General features: G+C 38.0%; 1 protein-coding gene across 1 annotated transcript; it reads left to right on the forward strand.

Annotated features, from left to right (window-relative positions):
- Positions 1-1541: 1541 nt before the first annotated feature.
- Positions 1542-8976, forward strand: LOC311089486 (uncharacterized protein). The gene is made up of 4 exons (XM_084124209.1): positions 1542-1674; positions 4861-5358; positions 5494-5551; positions 8707-8976. Exons 1-3 carry the CDS (start codon positions 1583-1585, stop codon positions 5546-5548), a joined length of 645 nt encoding a protein of 214 aa, XP_083980335.1. The 5' UTR covers positions 1542-1582; the 3' UTR covers positions 5549-5551; positions 8707-8976.
- The last annotated feature ends 4443 nt before the right edge of the window (positions 8977-13419 follow it).

Raw genomic sequence — 13419 nt, forward strand, 5'->3', positions numbered from 1 at the left:
AGGCCATCCGGTGTGATGATGTGTCCCATGTATGTCACAGTATTGACCTTGAACTGGATCTTATCGCTGTTAAATCTCACCTTGGCTGTTTTTGCTCTCTCAATGACCTTACTAAGGATTTCATCATGCTCTTGCTCTGATGTCATCGGCAATGATGTGTACTCCTTGTATGGCACCAAATGTCTCGCAGTTTTTCTGCTGGAACACCTCACTCGCTGACTTGATCCCGAATGGGAGTCTCAAAAAATATATCTGCCCCATGGTGAGTTGAAAGTGCATAGTTTTGAGGACGGCTCGTCCAACTTGATCTGCCAGTAACCATCTTTTTCATCGAGAATGGTGAAGATAGACTTTCCAGCCAGGTTACTGCACTCATCTTCAGGAGTGGGAATGGAAAAGTGCTGGCGTTTTATGGCTTTATTCAGGTCACGAGGATCCAAACATACCTTCAGTGTACCATTTTTCTTCTCTGTGATAACGAGCCTGTTTACCCACTCAGTGGGCTCCGTTACAGGGGATATAACACCTCTATGCACAAGATCTTGAAGTGTTTCTTTCAGCTTGTCGCGAACAGACAGTGGAATATTTCTGCATCCATGGATCACCAGTGTGACTGTCGGGTCAACATGTATATGATGGACTCCTGGGAACTCACCTAACCCAGTGAAGACTGATGAATGCATCTTGACCAGCTTTTCTTTGGTTGACACTGACTTTTTTACCAGCAGCTCAATCCTTTTCACTAGCTGCGGCTCCTCACATGCTGCTCTGCCCAGGATCGGCATGTCTGACTGATTGGACACATAGAACTGTAATGTGGCTGTGGCTTTGTGGGTCTTGCATTTCAGTGACACAACACCTTTTGGGGTGGAGCGCGTTTCCCCAAATGCTATTAGCACCGTTGATGTAGGCTGTGGCTTAACTGGACCAGGGATCTTCTGGACAATGGACAGAGGTAGCACATTTGCCTCTGCACCTGTGTCTAGTTTGAATCTTATCTCTTTGCCACGGATGGTAGCTGTCGTGTACCACGCACTGTCCTTTATCCGTTCCATCTCGTGCACTTGTGCGTACATGGAATCTATTTCATTCATTATGCTATGCACTGTCTTTGCTCTGCTATCGTTGCGACTAGCTGCGTGGCATACCTTGGCAAAGTGGTTACCTCTGCCGCACTTATGACATACTGCTCCGAAGGCTGGGCATTGCCGTGTCTCATGACTCTTTCCACATCTGTGACAGTTTTGTGTTGCTGGTTTCTTACAACGTTTGCTCCTTGCACCAGGTTTTCTCTGTTGTATCGCTTTTTCTATAGCATTTACTTGAGAGTCTTGGACAGCAGCGGCATTTTGCATTGCCTATATCTGTGTTTTGGCTAACTCAGTTGCCCTGCATATCTCAATAGCTCTGTGTAATGACAAGTCATTTTCACAAAGTAATCTTTCTTTGAGAGAAGGGTTTGTTATGCTAAACATCAGCTTGTCTCTAAGCATGTCATTCTCACCTGGGCTAAACTCACAGTCTTTGCTTTTTTATTTCAGCTCTGTGATGAATCTGTCCACGTAATGCCATCTGCCATGGGATGAGACCAGAATTGATGCCTCTCAAACACAACATTTTTTTGTGGGCTGCAGTAGTCTTGGAATGCTATTTTCTTCATCAACAAGATGAATGGTGAGTGTATTATACACTTCCAACGCCTCTTCTCCAATGGTAAAATAGCAATTTTAACTCGCTCTTTGGCACTCGCCACCGTCGCAGTCATGTACAGCTGAAAACGCTGCTCCCATCTACGCCAATTTTCCGCTAACTTTAAAAAAAAAAAATCGTTATTGCCCGTTAGCACTAGTGGCGAAGGTGGCTTGAACTGTTCAATGTTTGTCTGCCGTTACATGTACATTTAAGCTGGCACGCTAATCAGTTCGTGTCAACAAAACTGTTCGCGGTACTCACTCCACTGTCACTTCTGACACCATGTTGTGTTCTAGTGTCCTTTTATGTTTATCTGTGTCTTATCACTATATTTAATAACACACCATGAGACTGTGACTCTGAGCGCTGTGCATCCTTTTTTACTGAACACTCATACAAGACAAAGGCATGAGCAATCAACAGATGATCAGTCCAACACACAAGTCAACTTAATCAAACACAGAGTGTGTCAAACCAAATCCACCACAAATGACACATTCAACATTGCCTTTTTTTTTTTTTATTGGCCAAAATTCTGTTTAAATTTATACTTACATTACATATTATGGAATTTATTCATTTTTTGATGTTTGTAACAGCATTTACATATCTACAATTAAGGTTTTAGAGCACAGCAATGAATTATTGTATCTCTTTGTATGTCTGTGAAGAGACATATGGTTCTAATCCAGTGGCACCAGCAGGTTTGATTAAAACCTGTAAATAATTCAGGTTGATGGGAAATAGCAGTTTAAACAAGCAGTTAGTGTTCAAACTATTGTACTCTCTAGCAGCGTTCATCACCCTTGAGTAGTTTACACTGAGGGGTACGAATTAGCCTGTAAATCTATTTCCACCAAAGCATTTCTAAAACGAAAAGCAAGCAAGAGAAAGAGCAAGTGCTCATATTATTGCTCTTCTTTATCAGGCGGATGTGACCTGTGATTTGATGAGAGTTATGAGAGCAGGGTTATCCTCGTTTCTGTCCCTGGGTAACGGCACTGATCTAATTTCACCACAGGGAGGAGGGATGATTCTGTTTTGTTCTGTTTATGACAAATGAGCAGGTGAGAGGGCAGGAAATAAATCTTCTAAATTAGAAAACAACTCAATAGGCAGCAAACACACACAGAGGGACGTGATATAGAACACGTCTGGAATGCGAAAGGCGAATCGGGGCTCTGTGGTAAGATCAGGACGAGGGATCTGAGGATGGAAGCGAGGTAAACACACAATAAAAGAAAACCATAAACCATAAACATGTCCAAACACAACTATCAGGGGAAATGTTTAATGCTCAGAGTTGTGTTTTAATTTAAGCATCAGAATGCTCTCTGATATTTCTCCTAAATATCCTGTCACTCCACTCAAACGAGACATTTGTTGACCAGGAGTTAGATGAAATGAATATGTATACCTTGGATCGTTAGGATTTATGTCTTCTTGTGATTGTACACTTTGATATTTTGGCAAATTTGTTGAAATACTATTGAGATTACTGGGGTCTATTTCTTAGCAGAAAAATATGGGGAAAAAAAATCTGTCATCAATTTCTCACCCTTATGTTTATTTGTCTTCATCTTTGAAATACAAATGCAAATATTATTAATTAAACTAAGAGATTTCTGTCTTTCCCTTACAAAAGAGTGGTTTATTCAAGTGTGCTATTAATATACTGCTTTGACACAAAAAAATAAGAGTACACTTTCAGTTTTTGAGTGCTTTTTGGCTTGGTTTCACAGACAGGGCTTAGATTAGGCAGGATTAGGCCTTAGTTCAATTAGGACATTTAAGTAGCTTTTATAAATGTGCCTTAAAAAACATTACTGGTGTGCATCTTGATACAAAACAATGGCACTGACATATTTTAAGGTATGTCAGAGCAAGTTGCTTTCAGTTAAAACAGCTCAAACTTGCGTTTTAGTCTGAGGCTAAAGCCTTGAAACTGGTGGTTTAGTATTGAAAGTGATTCCAATGTAATTTCTCTGTGCTGTTATCTCAGCTGATCTTTTATATTTAGAATGATTTTTAGCAGCATTTTTTTAATAGTTATCGTTAAAGTTTGATTGTCCCTGGTGTGAACGGTACGGAAGCGTATTGCATTCACTTGAGGAAAAATAATCTACTCTGTTTTTCTGAATTAATGACTTAATTATCTCAGAATTACGAGATAATTTTTCATGAATAAAAAGTTTTTGCTCTGTTTTTCTGAATTAATGACTTAACTATCTCATAATTATGACATACTTAAGTCATTAATTCAGAAAAACAGAGCAAATATTTTTATGAAAAATGATCTCATAATTTTGAGATAATTAAGTCATTAATTCAGAAAAACAGAGCAAAAACTTTTTATTTATGAAAAATGATCTCGTAATTCTGAGATAATTAAGTCATTAATTCAGAAAAACAGAGCAAAAACTTTTTATTCATGAAAAATTATCTCGTAATTCTGAGATAATTAACTCGTTAATTCAGAAAAACAGAGCAAAAACTTTTTTTCATGAAAAATTATCTCATAATTCTGAGATAATTAACTCGTTAATTCAGAAAAACAGAGTAGATTATTTTTCCTCAAGTGAATGCAATACGCTTCCGTAGAACGGGCCTTAAGTATGGACTGAGTGCGTTGTTGTGTTTGGAGCTCCGTCTAATTAATTCAGAAACCTTGATTTTCTTCTTTACACTCTTTTACAAACGAACATTTTCATTTTTATAGCGTGTGAACATATCTGGAATACTATTCTCTTTAAAAAACAATCGGATCGCTTTGATATCGCTACTTATATCCAACCTTCCGATCTTCCGCTACTAGCCTTAGCTCGCTAGCATTGCACGCGTGGTCGCGCCTATCGATTGTCTTATTTACACCCGTAGCCTATCACTGAAAGCTATAATTCGCCATTATAGCACATCTGCTATAATGGTGAATATAACGGATGTGTGTCTAACGTTACCTTTGAGTGCAGGTGAGGACACCTTCAAGCTGCATTCTGTGCAGTTAGAGCTTGAGTCCGTGGAGAAGCAGATCCGCGACCTACTAGAGAGGCAGGCCGAGCTGCGAGATCGGCAATCCGCGCTTGAAACATCACGCGCCGATGCTCACAAGTCAGTGGTTATTAACCTTTTGACTCCGACCTCGTCTACTCCGTGTGTTTCTCTGCACAGGACCCGAGCAGCCAGGACGCGATCATCCCTGGTTTCATTCACTCCGGCACCGACACAACACCATGGACCCTGGGTGATTCCACAGCGGAAGACGCGAGCCAGGACCAGAGCAAGGACCTCTCCGCCCCTCCCGGCCTTCGAGATCTCCACCCGGAACCGCTTCTCCCCTCTACGCGAGACGGAACGCGACGCTGTGATCATCGGCAGTTCCATCGTCCGGCATGTCCACGCTACCTCAGGTAAAGGTAAGGTGTGCACTCACTGCTTTCCTGGTGCTCGTGTTCTCAATGTAGCTGCGCAGGTCCCCGAGATCCTGAACAGTGACAAGCGCGTTGGAGCTGTCGTGCTGCACGTGGGAACGAACGACATCAGGCTGCGGCAGACGGAGGTTCTGAATAAGGACTACAGGAGCCTGATCGAGACGGTACGCAGCACATCGCCTGAAACAACGATCATCGTGTCTGGACCGCTTCCCACATACCGACTAGGACATGAAAGGTTCAGTAGATTATTTGCTCTAAATGAATGGTTAATGTCATGGTGTAATGAACAGAGACTGCTCTTTGTAAATAATTGGAATCTGTTCTGGGAGCGACCTAGGCTCTTCCGTGCTGATGGCCTTCACCCAAGCAGAATCGGAGCGGCTCTTCTGTCGGACAACATCTCCAAGACGTTACACACCATATGACTAGTAAGTCAAAGTCCAAATCACACTCTTTGCTGTCCAAACTTAACTGATAAAAGTACCAATGTAGAACATTATATTGAAACTGTGTCTATTCCTCGTTTAGTGAGGTCAAACATTAAATCTACTGTAGGATCCAGGAAAAATCTAATTGTGATTAAACCAGAAAATCTCAATATTAGTGAACAAAAACAATTTATAAAGCTAGGTCTTCTTAACATTAGATCGCTCACACCTAAGGCGGTTATTGTAAATGAAATGGTCACAGATAATAGTTTCGATGTACTGTACCTTTTCGATGTAATGTACCTTACTGAAACCTGGCTTAAACCAAATGATTATTTCAGTCTTAATGAGTCTACTCCTCCAAGATACTGTTATAAGCATGAGCCCCGTCTGATTGGTCGTGGCGGTGGTGTTGCAACAATCTATAGAGATATTCTTAATGTTACTCAGAAAACAGGTCACAGGTTTAATTCGTTTGAAGTACTTGTGCTAAATGTTACTCTCTTAGATGTAAGAAAGAAATCCCTATTATCTCTAGCCTTGGCTACTGTATATAGACCTCCAGGGCCCTATGCTGATTTCCTAAAAGAGTTTGCAGACTTTCTCTCAGATCTATTGGTCAATGTCGATAAAGCATTAATTGTTGGAGATTTTAACATACACGTAGATAACACAAATGATACGTTACAGATTTATTAAACTCCTTTGGGGTCAAGCAAAACGTCACTGGTCCCACTCATCATCTTAATCATACGCTAGATTTAATTATATCACATGGAACCAATCCAACCGATATAGATATTATACCGCAAAGTGATGAAGTCACTGACCAACATGGTCACTTGCATACTACGTACTGCTGAAATTTGTCACGTTGCGCCACGTTATTGACCAGGCAGAACAATCCTTCCAACAACTATAGATAGATTCTCAAATAGCTTACCTGATCTAACTCAGCTGATTAGTGAACCCAAACAAACAGATGAACTAGAGGAAATGACTAGCACTATGAGCACCATTTTCTCTAGTACATTAAACATTGTTGCACCAATTAGATTAAAAAAGGTTAGAGAGAAAACTAAAGCACCATGGTATAACAATGCTACGCATGTTATCAAGAGAGAAACTCGTAATTTAGAGCGTAAATGGAAACAAACTAATTTAGAGGTCTTTAGAATCGCGTAGAAAGACAGTATGTCACGTTATAAAAAGGCCCTAAAAGCAGCCAGGGCTGAGCATCTCCACAAACTAATAGAAAATAACCAAAATAATCCAAGGTTTTTATTTAACACCGTGGCTTTAACAAATAAACAGACATCACCTGAGCAAAATATTCCATTACAGTTTAGCAGTAATGATTTCATGAATTTCTTCACTGAGAAAATAGAAAGCATCAGAAACACAATTGTAAATGTACAATCTTTAATGGTGTCTTATGATTCAGCCTCAATTATCGCCCCTCAAGAAAAACTACAGCGCTTTACAACTATAGGACAGGAAGAGCTAAATAAACTTATCATTGCATCTAAACCAACAACATGTTTATTAGATCCAATACCAACTAAACTACTGAAAGAAGTGTTACCTGTAGTGGAAGAGCCTCTTCTCAATATTATTAACTCGTCTTTATCTTTAGGTCATGTTCCAAGAATATTCAAGTTGGCAGTTATAAAACCTCTTATTAAGAAACCACAATTAGATCATAATAATTTAGCAAATTACAGACCCATTTCAAATCTACCATTTATGTCTAAAATACTAGAAAAAGTTGTGTCCGCTCAATTGTGCTCTTTCTTGCAAGAAAATGATATCTATGAAAAATTTCAGTCAGGATTCAGACCGCATCATAGCACAGAAACTGCGCTTGTTAAAATTACAAATGATTTACTTCTAGCTTCTGACCAAGGCTGTATCTCAATACTAGTTTTACTCGATCTTAGTGCTGCGTTCGACACTATAGATCACAAAATACTCTTAGATAGACTACAAAACTACACTGGTGTTCATGGACAGGCATTAAGCTGGTTTAGATCGTACTTATCAGACCGCTACCATTTTGTCTGTTTAAATGGGGAAAAATCAAAGATAACGTCAGTAAACTATGGAGTGCCGCAAGGATCTGTGTTAGGCCCTCTGCTATTCTCAATATATATGCTGCCACTTGGTAATATTATAAGAAAACATGGAATTAATTTCCACTATTATGCTGATGACACTCAATTATATATTTCATCACGACCAGATGAAAACAATAAATTATCTAAATTGACAGAGTGTGTTAAAGATATAAAATACTGGATGACGTGTCATTTTCTGCTATTAAATTCAGATAAAACGGAGGTATTACTTATTGGTCAAAAAAACTGCCCACAAAACCTCTTAAAATACAACTTTAATTTAGAAGGATGTCCTGTTACTTTATCCACTACAGTAAAAGACCTGGGTATTATATTAGACCGCAACTTGTCTTTCGAAAATCATATTTCATATGTTACAAGAACAGCCTTTTTCCACCTTAGAAACATTGCTAAGCTACGTAACATGCTATCTGTTTCTGATGCAGAAAAGTTAGTTCATGCATTCATGACCTCGAGACTAGATTACTGTAATGCTTTATTAGCTGGTTGTCCTGCATCCTCAATAAACAAGCTACAGTTAGTCCAAAATGCAGCTGCTAGAGTTCTTACTAGGTCAAGGAAATATGATCATATAACACCAATTCTATCATCTCTACATTGGTTACCTATAAAGTTCCGTATCAATTACAAAGTATTACTAATGACCTATAAAGCCCTAAATGGTTTAGCTCCTGGGTATTTAACGGAACTTCTATCGCCCTACAATCCATCGCGCTCTTTAAGATCACTAAATTCGAGGCTTCTGGTCATTCCTAGGATATCTAAGTCCACTAAAGGAGGGAGGGCGTTTTCACATTTAGCTCCTAAACTGTGGAATGGCCTTCCTGATATTGTTCGAGGCTCAGACTCGCTGTCCCAGTTTAAAACTAGATTAAAGACGCATCTCTTTAGCCAAGCATTCACATAATACTTACCTTTTATACTACAGTTGAATCAGATTGAATGCATTAATATTATGAACAGCAGCTACGCTAATTATTTCCCATCTGCTTTTCTGTTGTTATCTCGGGACGCTAGTCCCGAGGTAAATACAGATCGTCAGCTCCAGTTTGTATCCAGCCTCCCATGGAAACTACAGATGCCCCAACACCCGTGCAGAGACGACTCGAAGCCTGTGAAGAGACGACTCGACGCCTGTGAAGAGACGACTCGACGCTGGCGATATGTTTATGCCCTAAATTAAAACATGATTAACTAACTGTATTTTTCTATGTACATTTCTGAAATGCACTTTCTGTAAAGCTGCTTTGAAACAATATGTATTGTGAAAAGCGCTATACAAATAAATTTGAATTGAATTGAATTGAATAAGTATACTTGATTTATAGTTTGTTTGACCTCTTTATGGTAATACTGCAGCATTTTGCATACTATCTTATAATAGTACATAAACAAAGTTTACAGAAATAAGTCATCTTTGAGTGGAATAGCTTTCCTTACAAAGGTCATTTTATTTATTTATTTACGCAATTTTGTAGAGGCTAGCAATAGCAAGCTAGATTTGAAATCATATCCCACCAGAGATGGTTTTATTTTATTATTGGGAGATACAAGGGTTGGTGGCTCATTGGAGAAAGCTTAACGGCTATCACGTTCGCCTTGATAAGCAATCACATTACAGTCTTGACGTCATTGAATTTTGTTCAGAGTTTTGTTCACTGTCTGTGTCCGAAAACTTAGGCGGCTGACTTGTAGCCTCGCTGCCCTATATCAGGCAATGACTCTGCAGCGTTTGTGCTGGTACCTCACTAAACTGATTTCAGACAGACTTCTTCTCTGAGGCAGCATAATGGTTTAATGATATACAGCAAAACAGAGGGAGCTTTGGTGAAAACTATAGTGAATATTTAATTACTACAATAATAATTTCTCGCTAGAAATTACGTTACATCAGAAGTGTAAAACGTTGGTCAAAAACTTACATTTACACACAAACTGACCACCAACCGCAACTTTCAGATGCCATTATTTTATTTATTTTTTAGCTTAACTGTCATGGGATGAATGAGAAGTGTCGTGAACTCAATCATACCTGACGAGCAATTGTCCGATTGAAATAGAATGTAATAGAATCCCAAATCATAGTATGTTGAAATGAGTGTTCCAAAGAGACCCGAATGGTCTACTATTTCCGGTCAGAATCCGAAGTGCAGATTGATGCACACTCTAATGGCTAAAACAAAACAGAATTTTTAACTCTTTCAGACCTGTAATGAAAAGTATTGCCGGTATGTAATATAATTCTTTTAAATAATATAATTAAAATGTTCTCACAAGCTCAAGAGAAGAAAAGCTATAAGCATTAAAGCTACACTGTGTAGGATTTTCTCCCATCTAGCAGTGAAATTGTTTATGACTACCAACTGAATATTACTTTCTAGCCCCTCCCATTCCGAGGGCGTTTTAACTCCTACGGTGGCCGTATCATTTCAAATCTGCTGGCAGTCGCGAGTAATCTCCCCCTCGCATTCGTCACGGTGCCACTGAGTGTCAAAACGCGAAAGGCGAAGCTTGAATTTCCAGGTATGTCCCTCTTTGGCTAATGTATTTTCAAGATGGAGGCGCAACATGGCTGCCGCCATTCGAGCGGCTCGCTCGTATGTATTCTAAATGGCAGATTCTACAGAATACTAATCAAGTATTCTGCTTACGAGAATACTTGATTAGTTGGTATAAGTAATTACACATTAATGAGTACATATCATTTTGAAAGAACAAAGTGTTTTTTTGCAAAGAATCAACTTAAAAAATTACACAGTGTAGCTTTAAAGCTTTAAAGCTTTTTGAGTTGGTTACTTTTTTTTAAATATGGGGGTTTGCCTTTGCCATTTCACTTACCTCTGTAAAATCAATGGTGCCTTATGTCACAGAGCACAGTGAATACTGAAATGGTAAACATTAAACACATTTACACAGATACATTTATTGGTTAAAAATCAACTAGTAAGCATCAGCTCTATAAACTTGCCATGGCACCAGAACTGGTGCATGAGAAAGGCCCAGTAGATTTAGCCATGCAGTGTCAAACCACCTTGCAAATGTCTAACATGCTCCAGTGCTTTTTTAGTTATTTATTCAAATGTATATCATCGTAATATCATTGCCAGCGTCATTACTTTGCCACTAACCAATGAGATCAATTGTGGGCGGAGTAACATGTTTAGCCCCGCCCAAGTGCACGCTGTTCGCCCGTGCTGTCCGTTGGGTGGCGCTAGCAAACACATCTTCCATGCGGTCGTGCAGATGTCAGGTCAGCGGGAGTTAAAATTCGGCACAACACCGATTCCCGCCTCATTCCCTGAGCTTTTAACATTAAAAGCATAAAAGAAAAATACCCTACCCAATGTCAGTACAACTCAAACAAAGGAATTCAGACATCAAGAGCTTCAAACATTTCAACATCAAACATGTACAAAAATCTCATTCAAACATTGAAACAAATAAACAAAAACAGCGAAAAATTAATGAGCCGATGACTAGGCTACCTGTAGGCCTATTTGGGAAGAAGAGAAATAATTGGTTCTGACATGATTATTATTCCATAACTGAATACTGCATGCTCTGCATTCACAATCCACTGAACCTAATGTTAACATGAAATAAAAATTCATTCTATCAACAAATGTTCTTGGTCTTGTGTAAAAATGTATAAATCCATCATATTCTGAAGAGGAAATATTAAAAACTGTCATCATAACAACTCTCTTGTCCCCTGAAATTACTTTACTTTTCTGATGTCACACGGGCAAAGGAAAATAATAATGACCAACAACTAGTTAATTGAGTTATTTTGAAAGCTGTTGTCAAGTCTGAAACTGGGGTTAGCATCAGAATAGACCTGCAGAGGGAAGTGAGTGGTGGGAACCAAGCTCAGAAACAGACTGAGAGCAGATGTGTGATAGCTAGGCCATCAAATACCACTAAAATGTGCTTCACAATAGGCTTTTCATCAACCCGACAACTAGTCCAATATAGACGAACGCACAAACCACACCCAACTGCCTCATCTCTGAGGTTGTGTTAAGGTCAGATCAGGTCAGGTGATTTAGTGAAGACGAGTGTCCATAAACCAACTGTAAGAGATTAAATTCAACTGTATTGAATGGCATTTTTTGCCAACTGATTGCATTTTAAAAGATGAGGGTCAGTGACAAATGTTAACAATTATGATTTTTTTTTTTTTTAAAGATCTAGTAAAAATCTAAATCTAAATCTGATGTTTGTATTCATACTTTGTTTTCAACAAAATACTTGAAAAAAAACTGTCAAATGACAATATTATTTTCAGACAATATGATTATCATGGACCTTATAATACCCGAAGAAAGCCCTCTGACCTTTTATACCGCACTGACTTTTTGTGAAATTGTTTTAAACTAATATTTTAAACCAAATTCATAACATTAAATGATTTATCATATATGATGAAATGTAGGCCTATAACACTAACAGACATGGTATGTTATTCTTAATACTAAATGATATTCATAATACATTCCATTCACAAGATTTCATGACATTTGTAACATTAAATTACATTCTCACTAACTCATGACATAACATTACATGACATCATATATATATATATATATATATATAAAAGCATTTAAAATATATTTTGTAATATATTTAAAATATAAAATTGTAATACATTTAATATATATATATATATATATTTGCAGTATGGGTTGAAACTGTTTTTTCACTATATTTTTAATAATCTTTGCATGGTTAGACCACCTTGACAGTGACACCTTTTAACGTTAAGCCCCACATAAAATAATTATAGAATTTTAATTCATGAAATTTAAATTCTGAAATTTAAAACATGTTTATCATATGTGTATTTAATTTCTATATGAATCATATTTTAAATGATTTTTTTTTATTAAATAGATTCAAACTAAAATTAGCATCTCAAATTTGACCCATAAACTATTGTGAGGGAAAAATAGTTAAATTAAAAAAGTATTTTTGTTTTTAAACAATTGTTTTTAAACATAATCTATTTATTCCATGCACATGTCTCTTATATGATCATTTAAAAAAAAAAAAAAAATCTTTTGTTGGTATAAAGTAGGTAGTCACACAGATGTCAGCTATTCATTTAAACACAGTACTGTGAAAGTTCCATAGTAAACTGATGTTCTGCATCTCAGCAGCTCTATGAAGACTCATCTTAAGAAGAAACTATGCTTTTTTAAACACAGCCTGGAGTGCAACATAGCATTTACCAGCAATGGACATTGGATAAAGCATATAATTCAAAATGAGAGGCGAAATAGAGAGGCTACTGAAATACTGATACTAGAGGCTAAATGTGTGTTTGTAAGTGTGTAGAGGAATCCCCTGTGTCAAAAGAACCAAGGGTGATCTTTGCTGTTGGCTATAGCACGACTGTCACTTCCCCTCAGTGTCATTCTGGTGATCATATACTGTATAACACTCGTGTGCTTTCTTGTAAACATGCAGGAAGACAGCAAAAGAGGCATTTTCACACATTATAAATACTCTGCGGTGGTGATTAAAATCGATGCCCATGTGATGCACTATCAAGCTAAGCCACATTCTTGAAATGACAAAGATTCATTCAAAACTTCCAGCACATCCCACAAGTCAATGTTCAACCCAGATAAGGTTTCAATAGTAGCTGTTTGTGAAGTGGAATTCACGGGAGAGGATGTTTTGTCCGTGAGTGACCTCTGCATACACTATCTGGGACACACAGAC

The sequence above is a fragment of the Abramis brama genome, assembly GCF_963993115.1.
Source record: "Abramis brama genome assembly, chromosome: 9".
NCBI classification, from domain to species: domain Eukaryota; kingdom Metazoa; phylum Chordata; class Actinopteri; order Cypriniformes; family Leuciscidae; genus Abramis; species Abramis brama.

Coding starts and splice junctions, on each gene's coding strand:
- LOC311089486 (XM_084124209.1), top strand. CDS start 1,583: ATGAGACCAGAATTGATGCCTCTCAAACACAACATTTTTTTGTGGGCT. Junction 1,675..4,860: donor CTTCATCAACAAGATGAATG/GTGAGTGTATTA, acceptor TTCTCTGCACAG/GACCCGAGCAGCCAGGACGC. Junction 5,359..5,493: donor TACCGACTAGGACATGAAAG/GTTCAGTAGATT, acceptor TCACCCAAGCAG/AATCGGAGCGGCTCTTCTGT.